Raw genomic sequence first — 25189 nt, forward strand, 5'->3', positions numbered from 1 at the left:
TAAAAACCTCCAGCGATGGCGACTCCACCACCTCCCCAGGCAGCCCATTCCAATGTGCAATCACTCTTTCTGTATAGAACTTTTTTCTAACATCCAGCCTGTATCTCCCCTGGCGCAGCCTGAGACTGTGTCCTCTTGTTCTGGTACTGCTTGCCTGGGAGAAGAGACCAACATCCGTCTGTCTACAACCTCCCTTCAGGTAGTTGTAGAGAGTAATAAGGTCACCCCTGAGTCTCCTCTTCTCCAGGCTAAGCAACCCCAGCTCCCTCAGCCTCTCCTCGTAGGGCTTATGTTCCAAACCCCTCACCAACTTTGTTGCTCTTCTCTGGACTCGTTCCAGCAAGTCAACATCCTTCCTAAACTGAGGGGCCCAGAACTGGACACAGTACTCGAGGTGCGGCCTAACCAGTGCAGTGTACAGGGGCAGAATGACCTCCCTGCTCCTGCTGGCCACACTGTTCCTGATGCAGGCCAGGATGCCATTGGCCCTCTTAGCTGCCTGGGCACACTGCAGGCTCATGTTCAGTCTACCGTCGACCAGCACCCCCAGGTCTCTCTCAGCCTGACTGCTTTCCAGCCACTCTGACCCCAGCCTGTAGCTCTGCATGGGGTTGCTGTGGCCAATGTGCAGAACCCGGCACTTGGATGTGTTAAATCTCATGCCGTTGGACTCTGCCCATCTGCCCAGCCTGTCGAGGTCCCTCTGCAGAGCCTCTCTACCCTCCAGCAGATCAACTCCTGCCCCCAGCTTGGTGTCATCAGCAAATTTACTGATGATGGACTCGATGCCCTCGTCCAGATCATCAATAAAGATGTTAAAGAGCATGGGGCCCAGTACTGATCCCTGGGGCACACCACTGGTGACTGGCTGCCTTCAGAAGTGTGTAATAGCTCTTAATAATCTTAGCCTCAACATGAAGAAAGACATCTGGTGAACTTTTGAAATGTCAGAAAGTGTGTTCTTCAAATTTGTATCGGATTTAGATTTAGTGTGCCAAGAACTGTAATGCAATTTAAATTTCAGTGAAACTTAGTGAAAAAATACATTAGGAGAATGTCAGTGCTGTGTAGAGTAACTTAATGTCAGTAATTTGGCTCTTTGTCCTTTGCCGCTCTTCCTTGCAAACTTCAGAGGTGCTTGCGGTTTAATTTGTCATCTGGATGAAAAAAATTCTTGGCTTTTTGTGTTTTATAAGTGAAGAGAGTATATTCCCTTCATTGATTTCATAACTGGGCATTGAAATACAAGGTGAACTTAATCTGCCATTTGGCTGAGTATGGGGCTGGCAGAGAAAACAACATATTTTGATTATTTGAATTTTAGCTGCTCTCAATAGCTTGAGATTCAATTCTGAGTTAATAAAGTCAGGCTTGTATATGTTGGGAAAAAGTAATTATTTCATAATGAAGATCTTAACTGCATAAATGTGTCCATCAGGGCTGAACAAGCATCCATTATCGTCTCCTCCTGATAAACCTTAATTCACTCTTACTTCTCTTGACAGGCAAATAAACTGAGTAAATATCCTCTGAATGTATTTGTGGTTCAGTCTTATTGTGCAGACCCATTTTTTCTGAAGCAGAGCTACAGAGTGTATCTTGAGCAGAGTCTTTCTGAGGCCCAAATCTGGTAGTAGGATAATTTTTGTGCATCTTTTTGTTATAGTACTTTAAAAATGAGGCACATAAACTATACCTAAGGAGCAGATGTTGCTGTATCTCTGTAGTAATACCTATTTGAAAGTAAAACAAAGCATCCTCAGCAAAGATCATGTCATATGTGCCAATGCTGGGAGAGATAATGGGAAGAAGATCTTGTCAAAGCCTGTATTTGCCATTCATACAAGATGTACCGGCTCTGGGGCAGTTGGCACTGCACACAGTGGCATTTACACTGGTTGTGTTGACACAGACTGTTGCAGAAGCTAGTGCCACATGCAAGGCAGAAAGGAAGAATGGAGCAGACTGTAGAGACAGAAGCACAGAGAAGCAGGACTCCACGAGACTCTCTTTTCCTGAAGAATGTAAATCTTGATTTTTGGCTGGCCATTGCTTATCTGTTTGAAAGTACCACAGGTTTTACTGCTGGCTTCTGGTGGATGAAATTCTGCTGGGATTTCCTTGCTCTTTTACTGAATCCAGAAGCTGCTGACTGCCAGGCAGGGGGCAAGGAAATGTATTTGCCTGTTTTTGTAGTGTCTGGTGGTTTTGTTGCCAGAGGAGTTTTGTTACTGAGCGTGGAAAATGAATACAGACTTTGCACAGGCTGGATTCTTGAGTCTCTGTGATACCTTTAAAAAGCAATCAGTCTTTCCTTTGACTCTTCTAGAAAAGCAAGAACAACCAAATACTAATGATCACACATTTTCTTGCTGTTTCTTCCTGAATGTACGTGGTGCTAAAGCCTGTCAACTCTGGTGAATTTTGTACTCTGCTTTTGCTCCGTACTGTTCTTCAAATCATAGCTTAGTTCTCATCTCTTTTGAAGCCAGTTTCCATTTCCTGTGGTCTGCCTTAAAATTGATAACACTGTCTGCTTTTAGAGTACATTCCTTGGTCTCCTCTACCTTTGTCTCCAGGATGCCCAGAGAGACTTTCAAAAGTGTCAGGTGACCCTTTGATCAACCTGAGACATGATCAAAGTTTCTTCCCATGATCTGTTGCTCTGTCCCCTGCCTGTCCCCCAAGTTCAGACTTGAAAAATACTTTCCTTTGAGACAGTCATCAAAACTTAATGATATGGCATTGTTAGTCCCGTGCCAACCATAATAATTCCTATCTCCTGCTGTGGGTTTCGGTTCAATATCGTAACGAAAAATGAGACACAGGGTAAACAGGCTCTGCAGCGATAGTGGAGATTGCAACCTCCTGCAGTTACAGGAAAGAGCTCCCAATAATGAAGTGGTTTAACAATAAACACCAGCTGCCCAGATCATTCTACCTGAATTTTCTCTGTGAAATACTGTATGGATTTGAATTATTGATTCTTACTTTAAAAAAGTTACTGTGGGCTTGCATATTAATTGTCTGCCTTGCACAGTGACCTTTCTTCGTTCTGAATTGGGGGTTTGGTGGGAGATGCTGGTATGAATTGAAACTGTGAGGAGAAATGGTTTTGAAGAGCAGGGAGGCACAGTGAATCTGTGTTCATTTTTGGGTCACTGCCAAATAGTCCCTTGTATACTTTTTACAATGACTTGCCTTTCCAGTATGCTGTTCTTTCAGAAACAGAAAGAATTTATTTGTGTGCTGCTTGAATACAGAGTGCAGTGCTGGAATTAACCCACATACGTCTTTATAATTACATCTGATAGGAAGGAACATGTTGGCCTTTTGATATTTTTTGGAACACTAAATAATTTGCTGTATACCTTTTTTGCTCTAGCATGTTAAGTATATGATCATGTTCAGAAGGGCAACCTCTACTAGTGGCCTGAAATTTTACATCAGGTTACAGGTTTAAATATGCCTTTGTGCTTTTGTCCAGAGTGCAGGTTTGTTTGGCAGCATGAGAACTTTTTAATGGCCTATGGTTGCTAGTGATTTGAGAGACCAAAACACCTGTGAGACCAAATATGTTAGCTAGCCAAGTTTGCCAACAGAAGACAAGGCAGGTATTGTTCTAGATACCCTAGAGGGAAGAAGAGCATGAACAATGGTGTATCACCAGTGTGGTTGCTTGTCTTCTTCCTGCAGCTGGGGAGACTCTGCCCAGACAGGGATTCTGACCTCAGAAGGCTTCACCTAGGTCATTGTCTTAACTTGTCTGTCATGTTCCTGACAAAGGAAATCAATGGAAAAGATGTAGCCTATCATTTGGAGTTCTTTCTCAGGGAGGATGTTGGGCACTACAGGAAGATGTGGTTTGCTGTGGGTGTTGAGAACACAAGGATTTTTTAATAGGGCACATAAAAAAGGTATCTGGGATGCTGGTCAGCTGAAAAGGAGTTGGTGTCACCAGATGCAGAGAAACAGCTTCTCTGCTGAGGAAAAAATAGTATCTGCAAGGCACGTTGCCACCACGTGCCCAACCCCCTGTTTTGTTTTGTTGAGCAACACCCAAGAGCAAAAGAATCATAGAATCATTTCAGCTGGAAAAGGTCACCCAATCCAACCATTATCTAACTCTACCAAGTCTGCTGCCAAACCATGTCCCTTGGTACCACAACTACTCATATTTTAAACACCTCCAGGAATGATGATTTTACCATTTCCTTGGGGAGCCTATTCCACTGTTTGAGAACCCTTTCAGTGAAGAAGTTTCTTTAGTATCCAATCTAAACCTCCCCTGGTGCAACCTGAGGCCTTTTCCTTTCCTCCTGCCATATTTTACTAGGGAGAAGAGACCAACACTCACCTCACTACAGTCTCCCGAAGTAGCTGTAAAGAGCAATAAGGTCTCACATCATCATTCTTTTCTCCAGACTAAACAACCCCAGTTCCCTCAGCCCCTCCTCATAAGACTCTTCACCAGCTTTGTTGTCCTCCTTTGGAAATGCTTCAGCACTCAATGTCTGTCTTGTAGTGAGGGCCCCAAAACTGAATCCAGTATTCTAGGTGTGGCCTCACTGGTGCTGAGTACAGGGGGGACAATTGCTTACCTAGTCCTGCTTGTCACACTATTCCTGGTAGAGACCAGGATTCTGGTAGTCGTCTTGGCCACCTGAATGCACTGCTGGCACATATTCAGCTGGCTGTCAACCAACACTCCCAGGTCTTTTTCTACCAGGCAGCTTTCCAGCTTACCAAGCTTGTAGAGTTGCCTGGGGTTGAACAGCTGTGTGCTTCTTTTGCCTTCTTAGGAGCCGTTTCTTAAGAGCTTGAAAGTGACCTGACCTCATGCTTAATTGTCTTAGGTAAGCCAGAGGCCAAAATTGGAGACAATGTGATTTCTGAAGTTCTGTATCACAGTCTTGTACTCATTGTGATCACTCTTAGAAGTGGTGCTGCAGTGAAGGGGGAGAGATTGTTTTAACAGGCCTGTTCCTCAGCCTACTGAAGGCTGGCAGGCAGTTTTGAATGAAATATCTTGTTATGGAATCTGCCATCTGTGTCATTGTGGCATCTGTTATCTTTGGATTTCTTGTTAGCTCTTTGGAGTGGCTACTAATGTGTAGCTGTAACTCCAGTCCCGTTTAACATTTCATGTGAATTTCAGTAACACTGTGTAAAAGAGTAGAGAGTCAGACTGGGCAAGCAATGAGGCATCTGTCTTAAAATAAATAAGTGATAACCCTTAACCTCTGAATGTAAAAGTGGTTTTGAATTCTGAAAACTTTACTCAAGTGGTGAACATAAATCTTGACATTATTGGTAAGGAAGGCTAAGTAGTGGCTGCCAATTACATTTTAAACTGTGATTTCATTTCACATTTATCTAAAATCTTCCCAAATTTGTCTTAGGTTTATTAAGTTAAACCGATGTAACCTTAGAACCTAAGCAAAACTGAAAGCTAGGCTAAAGGAAATGAAAAAGAACAGCTGAAAAGTAGAGTCGGTGCTGTTGGCAAACAGCTTTGAAATTACCATTACGGGGTTGAGGACGAGGGAATAACATTTACGGTGCTAATCCATAACATGCCAAAAGAAACACCAACACTGAATATCTGAGCAAAGGAGGTTAGTAGAATAAGAGAAGCCATAAAAAAGTGTGACAAACAGAAGACAGGATAAGCTCCAGTGAGCCCAAAGTAGAATTGTGGAAATTCCAAGCAGCTTAAAAACCAAAACAATGTCAATAGTGATTTAAAACAACGTGTCAGGAAGAGGAAGGGTGCCAGTTATTTGCTGTAGTTGGAAAATACCTAAATATGATGATTTTCTAGTTATCCTGATGGAAAAAAAAATAAAATTGGTAAAAAGGGACTAAGCCTTTTAAAGACCTCATCAAGATCATAAAAAAAATCATAGTATCATAGTATTAGTCAGGGTTGGAAGGGACCACAAGGATCATCTAGTTCCAACCCCCCTGCCCTGGGCAGGGACACCCCACACTAGATCAGGCTGGCCAGAGCCTCATCCAGCCTGGTCTTAAAACACCTCCAGGGATGGGGCCTCAACCACCTCTCTGGACAACCCATTCCTGGGCTTCACCACTCTCATGGTGAAGAACTTCCTTCTCACATCCAGCCTGAATCTCCCCACCTCCAGCTTCATTCCATTCCCCCTAGTCCTATCACTACCTGATATCCTGAGAAGTCCCTCCCCAGCTTATCCCAGAAGTGATGATATGACTGGAGATAATTCCTGAAAGAATGCACTAATTCAGAATAAGAATGCTAGAAATACTAAGTTGCAAAATGCAAACAGTGAAGGTAATAAAGTTCCATCACTACTGGTGAAGCAAGAGAAGAGTGGGATAGAAAAGAACAACAAATGTTAGAGAATAGAATAGAATAAAGCAGAGAAGAGACCTTTGAGATCATCGAGTCCAACCTATCATCCGGCACTATCCAATCAACTAAATCATGGCACCAAGCACCCCATCAAGTCTCCTTCTAAACACCTCCAGTGATGGTGATTCCACCACCTCCCTGGGCAGCACATTCCAATGGCCAATCACTCCCTCTGTGAAGAATTTCTTCCTAACATCCAGCCTGAACTTCCCCTGGCACAGCTTGAGACTGTGTCCTCTTGTTCTGGTGCTGGTTGCAGAAATGCAGAAAAACAGAAATGCATCATGCCTATACCCCTGTATTAAAAAAAAATAAAAATAAAAGAGTGATTTTTTTATGAAGTAGTAAGTAATGCGTAAGGAATTAATGCAGCTGGAAGACCACAAGTGTGTGAGCAATGACTTTCTGTTTGTGGACATTGAAATTATGAGGGACTGGTTGTATCAGCTGATTGTTCACAAGTCCATGGGGCCTCATTGGGAGTTATTGCAGTGTTCTGAAGGAGCAAGACCCTTCTCTATCATCTGCCAAAAGTCTTGGGAGTCTGGGGAGGTTTCTGGTGAGTGAGAGTTGTCAAATGTTACTCCAGTTTACAAAAAGGGCATGAAAGAACACCCAGGACACTACAGACCTGTTAGTCCAACCTCATTTTCTGGAAAAAATGTATGGAGAAGGCTGTACTTGGTACTACTATTTAAAGAATAATGCAATCATCAAGCATGGTAAATATGAGTTCACAAAAGGTAAGTCCCACTTGACTAATTTGGCATCCCATGCTAAGGCCACTCCCTGGTGGCTAATGGGAAGGCAGGGGATGTAGTTTTTCTGGATTTTAGTGAAGCTTTTCATACTGTTTCTTATGCCATTCTTCTGCACAAATTGTCCAAGTGTGGGATCAGTGGTTTTACAGTGTGCCGGGTGAAGAGCTGGCTGAAGGGCAGAGCTCAAAGGGTTGTACTGAGAAAAGCTACATCTGACTGGCAGCTGGTCAGCAGCAGCATTCCTCAGTGTTTAGTTCTAGGGCCGCTTCTGTTCAATGTATTTTATCAAGGATCTGGATGCAGGAGTTTAATGCACTGTTGGCAAGTTCAGTGAGACCACACTGGGACTGCTGATGACTCTCAAAGGCCACGATTCCTTGCAGAGAGATCTGGATAGACTGGATCATTGGGCAATAATTGATGAGATAAAATTTAACAGTGATGGATTCTTCACTTAGGATGGAGTAATGCCAGGCACAAGTATAAACTGGGAGAGGAGTATCTGGAGATTAGCCTTACAAAAAGGGATCTGGAGGTGCTGCTTGACATCAGGCTCAGTTGGAGTCAGTAGTGTGCCCTGGTAGGCAAGAGGGCAACCCACATCCTGGATGGCATCAGGCATAGCATTAGCAGTTGGTCAAAAGAGGAGATCATCTCATTGAATTCAGCCCTGGTGTGACCTCCCCCTGACTCCTTCCTGCAGTTCTGGGTCCCACAATTCAAGAAGGATGTGAAGGTCCTTGATTGCATTCAGAGGAGGGCAACAATGCAGGTGAGAGAGCTGGAAGTGATGTCCTGTGAGGAGCAGCTTAGGTTTCTGGGCTTTTCTAGTTTGGACAAGAGGAGGCTGAGGGGTGAGCTCATTGCTCTTCTGAGGAGGGGAAGTGGATAGGGATATGATGATCTCTTCTCTCTGGTATCCAGTGATGGGACATAGGGGAATGGTTCAGAGCTGTGCATGGCAGGTTTAAATTGCCCCTTTTTAACCCCTACCATTCTATGATTAGGAAGCATTTCTTTACTGAGAAGGTGGTCAATGCTGCAGCAGCCTTCCCAGGGAGGTGAGCATGGCCCTATGCCTGTCAGTGTTGATACTGCCCTTAACAACTTGCTTTAACCGTTGCTGGGCTCTGAATTAGGCAGCTGGACTAGTTGATTGTGGTAGATCCCTTCCAGCTGAAATAAGAGCATGCTTTTATTCATGGGATGCTGCTGAAGAAAATAATACCTGCTTTTAAAAATAAGTATTTGGCATAGGGTACTTAGCACTGTGTAGTGTTGTGTCCTGTAGTAGTTGTCTTAAAGATGTCTCTTAAAGATGTAGGAAAAATGGAATAAAAAGAGGCAATTTTAGGAAGGAAACTTGGACCTGTGAGGAGAGTTGAGGGAATGGAGTTGATGTGGCTAGTAGATAGGAAATAAGTGGGCACACTAGCATGTTCTGATTTTTCTTCTTTTTTTTTTTTAATGAAAAAAACTATGTAATTGGACTCTGATAATTTGTTTCTTATGACTGAGGAGATAATAGATGGGAAGAATGGTTTAATTTACAGCACATGTGATTATGATTAATACCTAATGTTTTAAACTCTTGCCAGCTTTTCCCCTTACTTGTTGAAGAGTGAAACAGACGTCCAATAGGTGTCTTAAAGAAAGCAATAGGTGTCTTAAAGAAAGCAATAGGTGTCTTAAAGAAAGAAATAGGTGTCTTAAAGAAATAGGTGTTTTAAAGAAACCACTGTTGTGGATCACAGAGATGTAAATTTCACAGTAAAAGCAGAGAGCCTTAATAGAAGATTGCTTTTACACTTTTTCTCTCTCTTTGGTTACTTGAAGAGACATTGATGTTGCTCATATTCCACTTTTTGGAGTGTTTTGAAGAGAGATGAAGTCATATGTCATTACTCAGACTCTTGAAGTTTGTGTAACCCCTTCAAAGTAATCTTTTTTTACCTTGCCATGTTGGAAGACAAAGTTATTTACGCAAAGTGCAAATCCCTGGATTAGTTTTCATCTGAGCCTTCTTTAAAGTATACTACAAAATCAAGCTGAAGAGTCTGCCATCTGAGGAAAAGACTAATAAAGGATTGCATAGTGCACTCTGGGGAAGTGAATAGTTCTATAAATAATTAATAGCTAAAAGCCATTTCAAAAAGATTGGTGCCCTGCTGAGGTCAGTATTAAAGTAGATGCTGGGGCTTTCAAAAGTTCTGAAAGTCACTCTTCATGGTTTGTTTAGGTATCTGTCTTTCTGGAGTTGAGTTCCCTTCGTGATAAAGAAAATAGTGATAGCAAATACTGTGAAGATTTGGTTTCTGGTGGTAATATGACACTATTCACTGGACAACTATCCACAGCAGCAGAGTGTTTACAGATATTGTAAGATATGAAGCACTTTTAAGGAAGTTCTTTTTTTGCATGTGTTAGCCCTCAAATATACTTCAGAGAGAGTGTAGTAGAATATTTTAAGGAACAGTGCAGGAAGTAGTTGCATACACCTCCTGGAAACATTTTGAATAGCTGTATGTGCTTTATATATGTCTTTTGTAGATACATATATACACACACATACATACAGAGAAAGAGATATACAAAAACACACACTGCTTTGGCTTAGTTTTACATAATTCTGTTCTCACAGGTCACACACCCTTCCCCACCCCGCCCCAGGATTGCTGTACTGGAGCAGTATTTGATGGTGATAGAAATGAATCTGCCATTGCCATAAACAGGGCCTGAAATGAAGTGCTCTTCAAATGCAGTGTGAGATTGTCCTCTCTCTGAACACCTTGTGGTCAACACAAAAGAACAAGAAAGAGGATCTGTTCTCCCTCTTGCCTAACAGGAAGTGGCAGTTGCACTGCGGGGGAAAAGGTGTTTTTTTCAAGTTAATACTGCAGTTTGTCACAGGTTCAAGATTTGTATCGTGATCCCCTAAATCCCTGTCTGGAATGGCTCTGGCAAAAATGAGTAAATGAGCATTAATTTCATCTTACAGTGTAGATACAGAGCACTTACATGATTAAGTTGTACTGGCAAATACATTTTGCAGTTACAGTGTTGCTTAATATATTTAATAAGGGTTTTTTTAAAGCCACATTCATGAAGGTTTTGGGGGGGGGTTGTGTGTTTTGTTTAAAGGAATATGTCATTGGTAAAGTAGAATAAAACCCTTGGGTTCCATTGTGAGTCTGTACCCAAAGGAAACTGTGATGATCTGATTCTAGTTTTCTCCAGCTTATGAATGTTTAAGGCAGGCATAGAAATTGTTAATTGGTAACAGAATTCTCTGTGTGTGTGTTGCATGTGCATGTATATGTGTGTAGTTGTGTTACAATGTGAAGGGCATCTTTGGAAATTGGTTGTATATTTCTTACATTTTCCCTCCAAGACTAGTTATGTACAAGTAACATTGTCTCTCAGCTTGTCAGACAAGGTCGACAGACACAACAGAGAATCAATTTTCATATCTCTGTGTCTTTTAATCCACATTTGAAGAACTGCAGAGCAATGCAGATCATACATAGAGCTTTTTGATATTTGTGTCCGTTGTTACCTCCCATGTCCCCTTTCCCCCAGTCACTTCATGGGGAGGAGAGAAGAGCGAAGAGTAAATAGTTTTAAATGACTTTGCTGTAAGCAGCTCAAAAGCATCAATAGTCTGTAAATGAAAATGAAATATTTCTCTTTAAGTAATTCAAAGGCCATATGGTACCTATCTGGAATCACCTAAGTGGTTAATTGCATGTTGAATTCCTTTCCTCTTCCCTAGTGTAAACAACTGCAAAAATATTTACATTCCCTGCTGTGCTAGATTTATTTATCATTTTATAATAAAAACACAGAAGTGATATAAATTGAAATCTTAATCTCTTGCTTGACTCGCTTTCTAAAATGTCAGCAGTGTCTCTGGGTTGGTTTACTTTGTGTGCTCTCCCACTCTTAACAGAAGTGCATGACACTGAAAACAGGAAAGTTAAGAAAGTTGGAGGTGCAGCACAAAATGTGGTTTCTTGAAATTAGCTTTCTGTTATTCTAAACAAGATTAGAAAGTGCAGCGAGGGAAGCGGCTTTAAAGCTCTTTATTAGATGTTCTTATTGTTGTGAAACTCCAGAATGGTGCTGATGTAATCCTATAAAACTTAGAGGGGCTCAGGCAAAAACCACAGAAAGTAAGTTGCCTTGGGAAGCCACTGCCTACCTATAGAGCAAGTTATTCCTGTCAGTCAGTGAGTGCTCTAGTTTTTCCCCAGAGATAGACGGCACAAACACTGCAGACTGTGCTCCAGAACTCGTTAACTGTGTCTACAGGTGAGAATGAATTGAGGATGTCCCAGTGCAAACTTGCGCAACAAACTAACTCAATAAGGAAAAACATTCTGTGATCTGTTTCAGAACAAGGGAGTGGATTCTTTAAGCTGAAAAGTGTATGTGAAAATAATTTTCTGGTTTTGTAAATGAGTAATCCAAACAGAAAAGTGGGAGAATAGTTTCTATGTGACAGTTTGGCCTCTCCAAAGTAAGCACACCCAGCGACAGAGCTTACGCTTTGGAGCCTGGTGGCCACAGCCCAAACTTCTGCTAACAGTCCTGGGCTGCTCACTCCCATTACTGTGTGGGGACAAGACAAAAAGAGGAGCCTTACCAGCAAGCTTCTGAGCATGTCTAATGGCAGACTCAATTCTTTTGGGAAAGGGAGCAGTTCAGAGAAGGGCATTTATTTAATTGAAGTAGATTAGCACACTGGTGCTGGGAGTCACTGTAAATGAATGAATGAGACAGAAATTGTCTGTGATGGCTGGATGCTGTTACAGTTCTGTGCTCTTGGATTTTGAGAAAAGTGATCTGGGTAAAAGCAGAAAAATGCAAAGTGGAGTCAAAGGAATAAAAGTAAGACCAGATGTCCTGGTCATCAGATAATGGACATTTTAATTTTGCTAAAAGCACTTTCTGCCTCTCATATTTTAACATGATACCTGCACCACCAGTCTGTCAGAATGGGTAGCTTGTTAAGCTAAATGTGGAGCAAATGAAATCATCTGCATCCTCAGTGAATTCACCATTTTTCTGTGCTGAAAAGTGCTTTCATAGTTCTTGACCTGTAGCCTGCAGCCCTTGAAGTTCCACCTTCAGCTCCTGCCATCTGAGTGGCTGACACAGTGCTGAGAAAACATTGCCTGTGCTAACTTTCAATATGGTCATTTGCATACCAGAGCAGCATTGTCCTGGATTTCCACTACCCCTGGTAAACCTTGGTCTCATCAGAGGGAAATATCCTATGCTGATTTCCTTGTTCTCTTCTGGCTCTCCAGTTACCAGACCTTGAAGCTTCTTCATGACTCACAGGAGATTTCCAGATGTGCTGGTAGCTAAATTCAAGGGCATTAGGAACAGTAACATCAAGACCCAGGGGTTCTCCACCCAGTAGCCCCTGAAGGAGATAAGCTGGCTGCTTCTCAATTGGTTGTCATGCCAGAGTAAGAATTTAATTAAGAAGGGGGAGAGCATTAAATAGTATCTCCATCAAATATTGTTCCTTGTGGAAACTATTCAACAACTTGCTCATTGATGTAATTACTGTAGCACACATTTTGTAATTAAAAGTCTTAAATACTGAAAATACTTTCAGGTTCTTACTTGTGTTTTTTGTCTTAAGATGCAAAGCAAAGTGGACTTAAATATACCTTGAAATAGCTGAAGTCTCAGCAGAATCTGGTGGAAGAACACTTTAAAAAATTGAAGCACTAGACAAGAATTTCTTTAGGGGTTTGTTTCTCTTTTTTATATTTCCAAAAGGTATTGTAGGGTTTTGTAATACTGGGGAGTAATTAGTGGAGCTCCATGAAACCATGATTACCCACACTGAAATAAAAGCTAGGTTAGTATATGTTAAGCTACCTGTAGTTCTTTTCTTATAGTTTTGTCTTTAGAATCACCTCTAAATTTTTATGTCAGATTATTTTTGTGATGATCCTAACAACTCTAAATTTAGAATTCAAGTAATTGAATCACAAATTACTTTATGTAGTCTTCCAAACAGTTGGGTTTAACTGATCCTCCCATAGTGTTAGAATTAATGAAGTGGGTTAGCTTTTAGATAGAAGATGTATTAAATTATTCAGATACCTTCTAGAGCAGCAGCCCTATCCTCTCCAAAGAGAACTGGATAAATGACTCTGTCCTCTGACTACAAAGGAAGCCTATGTTGACTAGTTTGGGCAAGGCAGCTAAAGTACAATGAGCTGAATCTTACCCTAAGAATGTTATCCTAAAAGGGCTTTAAAAAAAATCCTGATAAGGTGTGAGAATACAAAAGTTTCAGTGAGGTATTTGTGTTTGTTACATGAGGGGATGGAAAGTAACTGCAAGAGGAATTGAGGAAATACTTCAGACATGGTTATAAAAGAAGATTGATAATGTTGGTTGAAATAACGCCCCTTTAATAACAGCAGTGGATCAGTCACACAGCTTTATTTCAGTCTGTTGTGCTGGATAAAAAGCAGGCAAGAACATGACCTGTGGATGGCATATTATCATAACCCATGGGCTATGCTGTAAAATGCAGTGTTTTATAAACTGCTGGAATGAGTTCATGGAACTTTCTGAAGTAGGTGGTTACTCACAGTCTTCATTAACTTTCTAGTTCCTTACCAAAAATACAACATTTAATAAGGAGAGTGCCCTAGTCCTACATGTCTAGCCTTGTGGTAGTTTTAGGCTATGCCTTTAAAAATTTTTCACAGATCTTGAACAGAAAGTAGCAAAATGTCAACTGGGTGCAAAAAGGAAAATAATGATAGTTCTAAACAATCCCATTGGAGAGATAAGGGCCTTAAACTAGTTGTACCAAAACAATTTTCTCTCGCTTTTTCACTCTCAGAGAGGTACTAACTGGTTTCTGCTTGACCGTGGCTGCATTGCTTTGGCTAAGCTCTAATGTCTCTCTGCTCCTTTCTCTTGTCCCTTTTGTGTAGGGGGCGGGGTAAGGTGGGGCAGGGAGGGAGAAACTATTACCTTCCCCTGGTCTTTGTCTGGGGGGGGTCCTTGTGCTGTTCATCAATTGTAAATATCTGTAAATCTTGTAAATGCTGTCTGTTTTGTACATATAGGCCACACCTTGAGTACTGCGTCCAGTTCTGGGCCCATCAATTTAAGAAAGATGTTGAGTTGCTTGAAAGTGTCCAGAGAAGTGCAATGAAGCTGGTGAGGGGTTTGGAGCACAAGCCTTATGACAAGAGGCTGAGGGAGCTGGGGTTGTTTAGCCTGGAGAAGAGGAGGCTCAGGGGCTTATTGCTCTCTACAACTACCTGAAGGAAGTTGTAGCTGGGGCGGGGGGGGAGTCTCTTCTCCTAGAAAACCTGTGACAGAACAAGAGGACACAGTCTCAAGCTGTGCCACGGGAGGTTTAGGCTGGATGTTAGGAAGAAATTCTTCACAGAAAGAGTGATTGGCCATTGGAGTGGGCTGCCCAGGGAGGTGGTGGAGTCACCATCACTGGAAGTGTTTGAAAAGAGATGGATGAGGCAATTAGTACCATGATTTAGTTGATTAGATGGTGTTGGGTGATAGATTGGACTTGATGACCTCGAAGGTCTTTTCCAACCTGGTTAATTCTGTATTCTGTGTATTAATTGCATTCCATTATAGAGTGTAGTCTTGCTTGTAAATACCAGCACCAGAACAAGAGGACACAGTCTCAGGCTGCACCAGGGGAGGTTTAAGCTGGATATTAGGAAGAAGTTCTTAATAGAAAGAGTGATTGCCCATTGGAATGGGCTGCCCAGGGAGGTGGTGGAGTCACCATCACTGGAGGTGCTTGGGAAGAGACTGGGTGGGGTGCTTGGTGCCATAGTTTAGTTGATCAGACAGTGCTGGATGATAGGTTGGACTTGATCTCAAAGGTCTTTTCCAACCTGGTCTATTCCTATTCCTATTCCTATTTCTATTCTATTCTATTCTATTCTATTCTATTCTATTCTATTCTATTCTATTCTATTCATTTGCTTCCAACTGCTGGTCTGGCAAATTTAATATTGGGGGTGGAATTTTCAACCCACCACAAGCCTTTACCCTTTCCAAAAGTGAAATTAAAATGTCTCTTTTTTGGTTTTTAATGGAGAAATTGTTCATCACTGGAAACAGCACAAGGAATCAAATCATTTTACCTCTATAGCTAACTTTATTAAAATAGATTTTTATGCTAAAGGCTGAACTGTGTAGTTTGAAAGAATACATTTATAGGGATTTGTTTTATTTTTTATTGATCATAAAACTTTTTAATGGAATACAAGCCTACATATTCTTGAGCTTTTTGAACATTTTATTGCCTAGATTGTAATCTCGTCTGTGTAAAGCAGGAGGAGGTTTTTTTTAATACAGACAGGTAGTTCTTTGTGAGTTAAGGTAGAGGATGTTTCTTAATGTTTAAGTATTTGTTTAGAGGCAGCTAAATCCAGTTTTGTGAAGTTAATTGTGAGAATCAGAAAATGTACTTGAGTAGTATAATGTGTTCTAGGTGATGGTGAAATATTGAAGATTAAGAGTTCCTGATCAGAAGCTTTGCATGAGGATTGATGAAGTAGTGACATGGAGTCATAGAATGGTATGGGTTGGAAGAGACCTTAAAGTTCACCTGGTTCCAACCCCACTGCTGTGTACAGGGAAGGAACACCTTCTGCTAGACCAGGTTGCTCAAAGCCCTGTCCAGCCTGGCCTTGAACACTTCCAGGGAGGAGGCATCCACAGCTTCTGGAATGATGGTGTGCTACAGTTATTCATACTCTAGAGTGAGGAAAATCTGTACTGGTTACAAAAAAGAAACACACAAACACAAATTAATACAGGCTTCAAACTTCACTAGGGAATAGTAGTGTTTATGATCTGGTGTATACTGTTTGCAATAGGAAGACAGTTGCAGTTTGAGAATGGTAGTAATTATGCAGCTTGAGCTATCTAAAAGTGTGTTCTTTATCCCAGTGAAGGGAGAGAGACTCATCTATAATTTTTAAGTCCTAGAAATCTATCTTAAGATAAATTTAGTCATCCTCTACTCTTATTTCCTTTTTTGAATACTGTCCTGCTGCCAATAAATTTTTGAATTCTTGACTTCATTATGTGTGAGAGCCTCTCCAAATGCAGGGATAGGGATGAGCATTGTCTTCCTTTGGTCTTCCCTTTTCTCTTTTGAAAGAAAGCAACGTCAAGTTTCTTACTTCAGTATATTAGCAAAGGTGAGGTTAGGCAAAATGTCTTCTGTTTGGACAGAGGCTAATGAGGCTTGTTTTAGATGCAGACTGAAACAAGATTTTGGTCTTGGGCAGGTTGGTGAGAAGATGTTCTTTTCTCCTAGCATACCTAGAATCATAGAATGGTATGGGTTGGAAGTGACCCTCAAAGGTCATTCCAACCCCCTCTGCAGTAATCAGGGGCATCCTCAACTAGCTCAGGTTGCCCAGAGACTTGTTGAGTCTCACCTTGATAATCTCCAGGGATGAGACCTCAACTACCTCCCTGGGCAACCTGTTCCAGTATTCTACTACCCTCGTGGTAAAGGACTTATTCCTAACATCCAATCTAAATCTACTCTTCTGTAGTTTGAAGGTATTGCCCCTCATCCTATCACTACAAGCCTTTGTAAACAGTCTCTCTCCATCCTTCTTGTAGGTCCTCATCAGGTACTGGAAGGTAATTAGGTCTCCCTGGAGCCTTCTTTTCTCCAGGCTGAACTTGTGATACAGAGTTTCAGTAAGCCTGATGAATGGAATACTTGACCATCCCTAAAGGTGACCTGGTGTAGGTGCAGGCCATTAAATGCAAGAGCATTTGATCTGAACAATTCAATGTAAACTACACTGTTGAGGAAGACATACTATCCTGGTTACAGCTTCTTTCTGATAGGGAAGAGTATTTCAACCTCTTCTGTGTCAAGCTCATAGAAATTAGTACCTTTGTTTTGGTAGCAGAATAAGCAACTTCGATTTTTCACTGTAATATGATCTATTTGGAAATGGTTTAAACTTCTGAATATCCACAGGAAAATTGAAGACTAGAGACATCTTTTCATCTACTCTAATGTTGCTGTTCCTACTCTAAAATAATCATCAGTACTACCAGTAGAGGCTTGATTGCTCACCCATGAACGTCTGGTTAAAAGTAGCTTTTGAATGGGTAAATTACAGCTGAGAGCTTTATTTGTAGGTGTTGCTTAGAAAAGGAAGCTAACAACCTTGTTTCTCATCAGGAGTTCACAAGGAACTAGAATATGGGCCACTGTTTGCTACCTTTTTGACGGTAAAAAAGCCAAATATTTCCTTTTTCCATTCTCTCAGTTGGTAATTTGTGTATTTTTTTAACATAGACATACCTCTTTGACTTGGCTAGTGGAGAGTAAGGTGATGGTCATCACTTTCTTGAATAAAGAAATATAGTTGATTTCAGCTGTCAAAATCAGGAGATTGTTACAGTGCGACAAAGAATCAGAGTCAGTGTTCTGCAAAATTGCTGAAATACATGCATTGAAAAATGTGCAGGCAAATCTTGCACATCTTGGATGTGATTTGTCTGAATCTTGATTTTTTTGGTGTATAGCAAGCTCTGGTTTTTTACAGTATTAAATGCAAGTCCCTATTATTGATTGTGGCAGAAATATGTAAATTGAACTTTCCCAAATATGACATCTGACACTTACCCACATGGAAAATGATAAAATGTGGTGTTACTTGTAATAAGGTAATAGCAGTTTCCTTTCCAGACCAATAGAACAACACAACTATTATCACTATTGTCAAATTGGTTTGGTTTCTTTGGGGTGTGGTGGGTTTTTGTTTGGTTGTTTGGTTTGGTTTTGTTTTTACTGCTTGGTTTTCTCTCCTTCTTACCCTATTTGTATTTCTATATATCCAGTACTTAGGATTTCTGGTGGTTGGTGTTTTGAGTTTTTTCCTTGTTGTTTTTTATTTCTTTTCTTTCTTTTATTCCTTTTTTTCCCCTTCCCTCCCCCCTTTTTTTCCTTTCCTATTTTCTTTCTTTTTATTTCTTTTCTTTCTTTTTTCTTTATTTTTTCTATTTTCTTTTTCTTTATTTTTCCTTTTTTCTTTCTCTTTGTTCTTTTTTCTCTTTTTTCTCTTTTCTTTTTTCATTCTTTTTTTTTCTTTCTTTTTGCTTTTTTCTCTTTTTTCTTTTCTTCTGCTTTCTTTTCCCCCCTTTCCTCCCTTTCCTCCCTTTCCCCCCTTTTCTCCCTTTCCCCCCTTTCCCCCCTTTCCCCCCTTTCCCCCCTTTCCCCCCCTTTCCCCCCTTTCCCCCCTTTCCCCCCTTTCCCCCCTTTCCCCCCTTTCCCCCCTTTCCCCCCTTTCCCCCCTTTCCTCCCTTTCCTCCCTTTCCTCCCTTTCCTTTTTTCTTTCCTTTTTAAACTGTTGGTTCTTCAGTAGTACCAGATTTTTTCCATTATACATCAGAAATACCAAACAATGTAAAAGATCTGAAAGATGACTTCTGTTCTGGCTTTTGTTTGTTTCCCCCTTACAGGCCTGGCAGCTGCGATTCAGTCATCTTGTGGGCTATGGTGCCAAATATTACTCCTACCTCATGTCTAGGGCTGTTGCCTCCATGGTGTGGAAACAGTGTTTTGCTCAAGACCCATTTGATAGGTAAACCCAGAGAAAATATTAAGTAGAATGAAATGTTGTGTTACTTGCTTCAGGAAAACATGAAATGGGGCCGTGTAGATTGATGGGGGTTTTAATGACAATTAATTCTTAGCCATCTTCTTGATTTTTTTAAAAAGATTATAAAAGCCATGTATAACTACAGGTATAAAGTATATTTTGGGACATGTTCACTGGTGCAAAAAAAAGTGTGTCAATGTCTTAAAATGCAGGTGTGCCAGTTGGGAGGCACTGATATCCATATTTAGATGTACTTAGATGGCTTGATTTTCATAAATACCTAATTGTAATTTTCTATTGAAATCAAAGCAACTGCAGGTGTTAAACAAGCTTCATGTCACCAGCTTCAAAGCTAAGTGTAGCTATCTGACTCATTTTGCTTTGTGAAATTAAAAAGTAAATTGTGAGATCACCTTAGATGTGTGTTAGGAGCATTGTAACAGAGCAGCTTTCCTCCTTGGAGCAATGAAGGCTGAAATGTTTGCAAATTAACTTCTATAAACACCAACACATATTCATATGTATAAAATTTGTCTGCTTCAGTTACAGTGCAATTTTAAATGTAACTGGAATTTAAGGAGTCAACATGGAGTCAAGGTACTCATTGTTTCGGGGTGGAAAATTTCATTTGATCTCTCTCTTGAGTTCCACAGAGATTGTTGAAGCAAATCTGAGTGAAAGCTGAAGAGGTTGGGTTTGCAGGTGGCTCTAACATCTGTGTTTCTCCAGGGCAATGGGTGAGCGTTATCGTAGAGAGATGCTGGCACACGGCGGTGGAAAAGAGCCCATACTTATGGTTCAAGGTAAAAAAACACAATCAGAACTGTGTTATTCCCTTGCTCAAGGAAGAAATAATTTAACTGCATTCCCTAGTTGGTCTTTTAATTCTGATTTTCACTAGGTTAGTGAAAGAAAATGTGTTCATTTGTTTAGTGAAGTGGACTGGTCATCAGCTTAGTGTCGTGGTCAGTAGTGCTTGTGATACACCAGGTAGTTTGGGCAAAGTGTTGGAAGAGGTTGTATTACAAGGCTGTCTAAAGAATTTAGAATAAGAGTATCTCATACTTGAAGAAGATTGATGATACTATTTTTTGATTCAAAACCCCCTAACTTCTGCATACCTGGAATTCATAATGTGGTTATCTTTTATACGAGAATTTCAGCTTGGCTTGGCCGTGGCATTTTAGCATCATCAAAACAGCTTTGGTTGCATCAGTATGTTGACTATGGTGCATTATTCCTCTTGATACCATATTTGCCTTTTTTAGTCTGAAAAATAACTTCTAAAAATAATTCATAGTGATAGCAAAAATACTACACTTCATATGTTAAATATGTTAAAAAGTCATGAGAAGGAAACAAATCTGCCGAGGACATCAGGATAAAGAAGTTTTACTCTGCATTATTCAAAGTTCTTTGCATTACAGTCACTGTTCCTGGTATGGGCACTTGCTAAGTCCTAACAGGGCATCTTTTTGTTTGAAATTCTAGGATGAATATTAATTCATTGGCCTTTCTTCACTCCTGTTAGGTAGTCCGGAAGTTATGGTGGTTTTTTCCTACAGATAAGGAAGACAATGGTATTGTGTTGGTATTTCATCATGAGATTGGCACAGTTTCATAACTAGAACATTTCAGTTCTTTGACCCATCTGTTTGTATTTGAGGCCATAACCTCTGCTGTCCTTAGACTTGTCATATATTAAGCAACTGTATGTTCTATTTATATTTCTGATCTACGAGGAGGTTTTTCTTTTTCATTCAGCATGACTTGCAGACTTGCCCTTCTTTACCAAAAAATGGCAGATGTTTTGACAGAAATACAGACTCACAGAAGGATGGAGCTTGGAAGGAACCTCTGGAGTTCACCTGGTCCAACCATCCTGCCTCCAGCAGGGCCACCTAGATAGAGTTGGTAGTCCTGGACCATGTGCAGATGGCTTTTAAATATCTCTGAGGATGGAGACTTCATCACCTCTAGGGTGTCAGCCCTCAGTCATCCTTACAAGGAAAAAGTGTTTCCTGGTGACCAGGGAGAACCTCCCATGTTTCAGTTTGTGTCCACTATACGTCTAATATGTCACTGAGCACCAATGACAATAGCCTGGCTCCATCATCTTTGCACCCTTCCTTATTTATTCTCATTAATAAGATCCCCTTGAGCCATCTGTTTTCTATGCTGTACAGTCCCTGCTCTCTCAGCCTTTTTTCATAGGGGAGATGCTCTAGTCCCTCAGTCATCTCTTTGGGTTGAGGATCCCAGCACCAGACACTGCACTCTGGGTGTGGCCTCACTAGGGCTGAGTAGAGGGGAAGGATCACCACCTCAACCTGCAGATGGTGCTTTGCCTAATGCAGTCCAATATGCCATTCACCTTCTTTGCAGCAAGGGTGCATTGCTGGCTCATGTTCAAGTTGGTGTTCACCAGGACCCCCAGGTCCTTTTTGTCCAAACTCGTTTCTTGCTGGGTGGCTCCCAGCATATACTGGTGCCTGGGCTTGTGCCCTTCTGTTTGCTGAACTTTGCCTCATCATCCAGATTATTCATGAAAATATTAAATAGGACTGGACCTAGTGTTGACCCTTGGGGTACACCGCCAGTTACTGGCATCCAACTAGACTTCATGGCACTAATTGACTCCTTCTGGGCCCAGTTTTTAATCCACCCCACTGTCTGATAATCTAGCCCATATATCATCTTTTGCTCTGTGTGGATCTTGCTGGAGATAGCATCAAAAACTTCTCACAGTGACCATGATGGATCAAAGATTACGGAAAGTCACCTTGTGATACTGTCTGCCAGTTCCCTCAGGACTTGTGGGTGCATCCCATCAGGACCTGTGATATTCCATAGGCCCAGTTTGCTTAAGTGTTCTCTGATGTGAAAGCCTTCCATCAAGGGTACATCTCTTTTTCTTCAGGTTAGCTCCCTGGCCACTTCTGTATTCCAAATTTCACTTTGATACTCAGCATTTCTTTAATATTACTTTGAAAAGAAATGAAAAAATATATTAAAGATCATAAAAACAACCAGGATTCTATATTGTGATGTTCACTTGTAGACAATGCAAAACTTAAACAAGCATGCTTGAATGACTTCCTGAAAAATGAAATTGAGGTGACTCAACTCCTTTGACAAGTGATTTTGAGTGCCGTTGGGATTATTTGCTGTTGAAACACAGAACACACATAATGGAAAAGTTTCTTACATGCTTATACTTAAATTGCTTTGTATTTATTATTACAAAAATTGAGAATTTAAGGAGAAAAGTAAAGCCAGTTATTTGTTCTTTAATTTGTTTAGATTTCATTTCATTTTTCATTGTGATTCCTTTTGCTGCTTTTTCTCCCTTTTCATTATGGAGGTTCCAGCACACTTGATTTCCACCTTTTATTGGTTTTTATCAGTCACAAAGCTGTGCTCCCACAGCAGGTGAACAAACAAATTTCTGATTAGATTCCACCCAGGGAGGTGGTGCAGTCCCCATCACTGGAGGTGTTTAGGGAGAGACTGGATGGGGTGCTTGGTGCCATGGTTTAGTTGATTAGACAGTATTGGATAATAGGTTGGACTCGATGATCTCAAAGGTCTCTTCCAACCTGGTTAATTCTATTCCATTTCAAACTTAGAAACTTGTTGATTTTACTCTTCAGGTGAACAGTCCAGATGCTGTGCTCACTAGTGCTGTGTTTCAAAAACCTTGAGTTCCCTGAGCATGGTTTTTTTTAATACATAGATGAAGAAATGTGCTCATACAAGTCTGACTTTGGGATGCACGTATGTAGCCTCACCCTTGAAGTTCTCCTGTATCTCATTGTGAAGTTAGCCATATTCATTGACTGATAACAGATAACTTTACAAGTGCATTTCATTTATACAGTTTCTTTGTTAAGCTTTTCTTCTCAGAAGCTATCTATTGTCTTTCTTTTGTGTTTGGATATGACCTTAGCTTTTCATCTTTCTCCAACATGATTCCATAGATGTACTGATTAGGGAAGAGAAAGGATCTGACCTGCCATTCACTGGAGTTACTAACAAGATTCCTGTTTGGACTAGTCTTTAATTAGAAAACAAAATACACTTTTTCTTTTCTTGTTTGGATTTGATTCTCTTGGCATTTGTTTGCACTGAAAATAACACAAAACAGCACAAAGCCTTTGTGAAACCTTTTCTAACGTTTTCTGAAGTGACCCCTTTGATCTTACCCCTTTGATAATCTACAAAATACAGAAATAGCCACAAATGTGGATAGCAGGAGCAATTAAAAGAGCAAGTGAACAATGCATTGCCTCAGAGGATTTTGTTTTGTTTTATTTTCTTTAGGAAATAGTTTGAGAAGAACTTGATTCCTTTTTCATTTAGAGTTGGCTCTGTGACTCTTGCAGATGCTCTCCTTCCTAGGACTATGTGGCATTAGGGATTCCACATTTCTTTTGAACAGACGTAGCCCAGCTGTCCCTTCCAGGTCCAGTTGTGTGCCGGTTGCAGGCCTGAACAAGATCCAGGTGTGCACCAGCCCTCCCTCTCTCCCTTGGCACTCCTTGACTGGAAAGAAACCCAGGTGCACAGGCAGAAAGTGAATTGCATTGTGAAAAGTACTGGGTTGGACGATCTGAGAGCACAGAACATATCCTGGAGTGTGCTTCTCCTGCAGTTTTGATGCAATCACATTTACCCTTTGGGTCTCTGGAGAAGTCCTTGTGCATAATACACACAAAGTTGTGCTCTTGATGTGTTAGTGCTGTGTAATACTGCACACAGGCAGAGGCAGCTGTGTGCACACACGGTAATCAACTGAGTGAGTGAGCATACATGCATGTGCTCCAGTGCAGCTCGAAAACTTATTTTCTATGCCTCAAGTTGTAATTCATGGAATAATTACCATTTGAGGAGGCTGTTAAAATGTTCAGATAACAATTGTATGTCTCTCTGTGTAAAAAACAGGCATAAATCCTAAAAGGTGATGTGAATGGCAACATATGTTAACTCAAACTATACAGACCCAAAATAATTAGTGTTTCAAAGGGGCAGAGGCCAGATTTTGCCACAGGCTTTATTCTTCTCCCAGTTTTCAGTGATTGTAGGTTACAGCTAACCATCTCTCAAAAGGGTGTGGTTAACCACAGTGCTGTAATGTGAAAGAAAACTTCAAAGCAGAGAAGATAAGTTATGTAGTTGCCTCAGGCTTGGGAGAGACAGAGCTGAAAGAGGAGTTAGGCTGAACGTATAAAACACACGCCCAGATTTTAAAACAGCAATTATCAGACCTTGTGGACATCTTACTAAATCATGTAGACTGAAGTGCTGAGTACTTAGAATATATCAAAGCTCATCTTGCTTTGATATATTTTAATGGAGTTTAAAGGGAGATGACCATTTTTAAATCATCTGTGTAGAGTAAGAGATGAAAACACGGAAATACCACCAGTGTCTGTTTCTTTTGGAGTTGTCTACTCTAAAATCTGTACTTATTTATTTCAGAAGGGTATGATCATTTTACTGCAGTAGGAGTTTTTCAGCAGTGACCTCAGTTACTCACTCTTCCTCTTTCCTTTGCAAAAGCAGATTTTGCCAGGGTCTGCTTTTGATGTCAACGATGGGAAAATAGGAGTGCAGTAGACCACTAATGCAAGCAGTCTGAAAGCTGTATCAAAAGTTGGAACTACTGGGTAGGAGGTCATATGACATCAAAATTGCCAGGACAATTTTGAATTCTTCTAAACATTTAAAACAAACCATGTGGAGTCTTAAATGAATGCAATTTGTAACAAGTTTCAAGGGAGGTTTGGTAAAACCTCTATTTGGCCACACTAAAATGTGAGCAAGTATTTATGTTTGTTTTATTCATTTTGTAACATCCAGGATTGGAATGTTCCTGTTCTCATTTGCCATTTTTTATGTAAGAGGCAAATTAAATCTACTTGCAGATAATCCCTGCATCAGTCTGTTCTCTTTCCTTCCCCCTAATCATTGCACTGTTAGCTTTTCTTCTTTTGCCATGCAATGATAATAAGTTTTAAGAATTGTCCACAACAGAATAAATTTTAATGTGACAGAAGAATTGGATAAGCATCACCCAGTCTGGCTGGTTTTTGTGAAGTCAGTATTGGAAAGTGAGGTTTGTATTTTGAGGCTTGGGGAGTGGTGGTGATGTCTATTATGGCCAATTTTATACACTGCCTATGCAGCAGTACAGCCATCCCTCCATATTACAGAATCACAGAATCACCAAGGTTGGAAAAGACCTGAAAGATCATGAAGTCCAACCTGTCACCACAGACCTCATGACTAAACCATGGCACCAAGTGCCACATTCAACCCCCTCTTGAACACCTCCAGGGATGGTGACTCCACTACGTCCCTGGGCAGCA

The 25189-nt window shown here is 40.8% G+C and overlaps 1 protein-coding gene across 2 annotated transcripts in view; it reads left to right on the forward strand.

The window, feature by feature from the left end:
* Positions 1-25189, forward strand: part of MIPEP (mitochondrial intermediate peptidase) — a 77173-nt gene that overhangs the window by 48385 nt on the left and 3599 nt on the right. For both annotated transcript variants that reach the window (XM_054164606.1, XM_054164607.1), the window contains exons 17-18: positions 18679-18800; positions 19548-19621. In XM_054164606.1, the coding sequence (XP_054020581.1) occupies positions 18679-18800; positions 19548-19621 (196 nt within the window). The remainder of the gene's footprint in view (positions 1-18678; positions 18801-19547; positions 19622-25189) is intronic.

This window comes from Dryobates pubescens, chromosome 10 (assembly GCF_014839835.1).
Source record: "Dryobates pubescens isolate bDryPub1 chromosome 10, bDryPub1.pri, whole genome shotgun sequence".
Classification (NCBI taxonomy): domain Eukaryota; kingdom Metazoa; phylum Chordata; class Aves; order Piciformes; family Picidae; genus Dryobates; species Dryobates pubescens.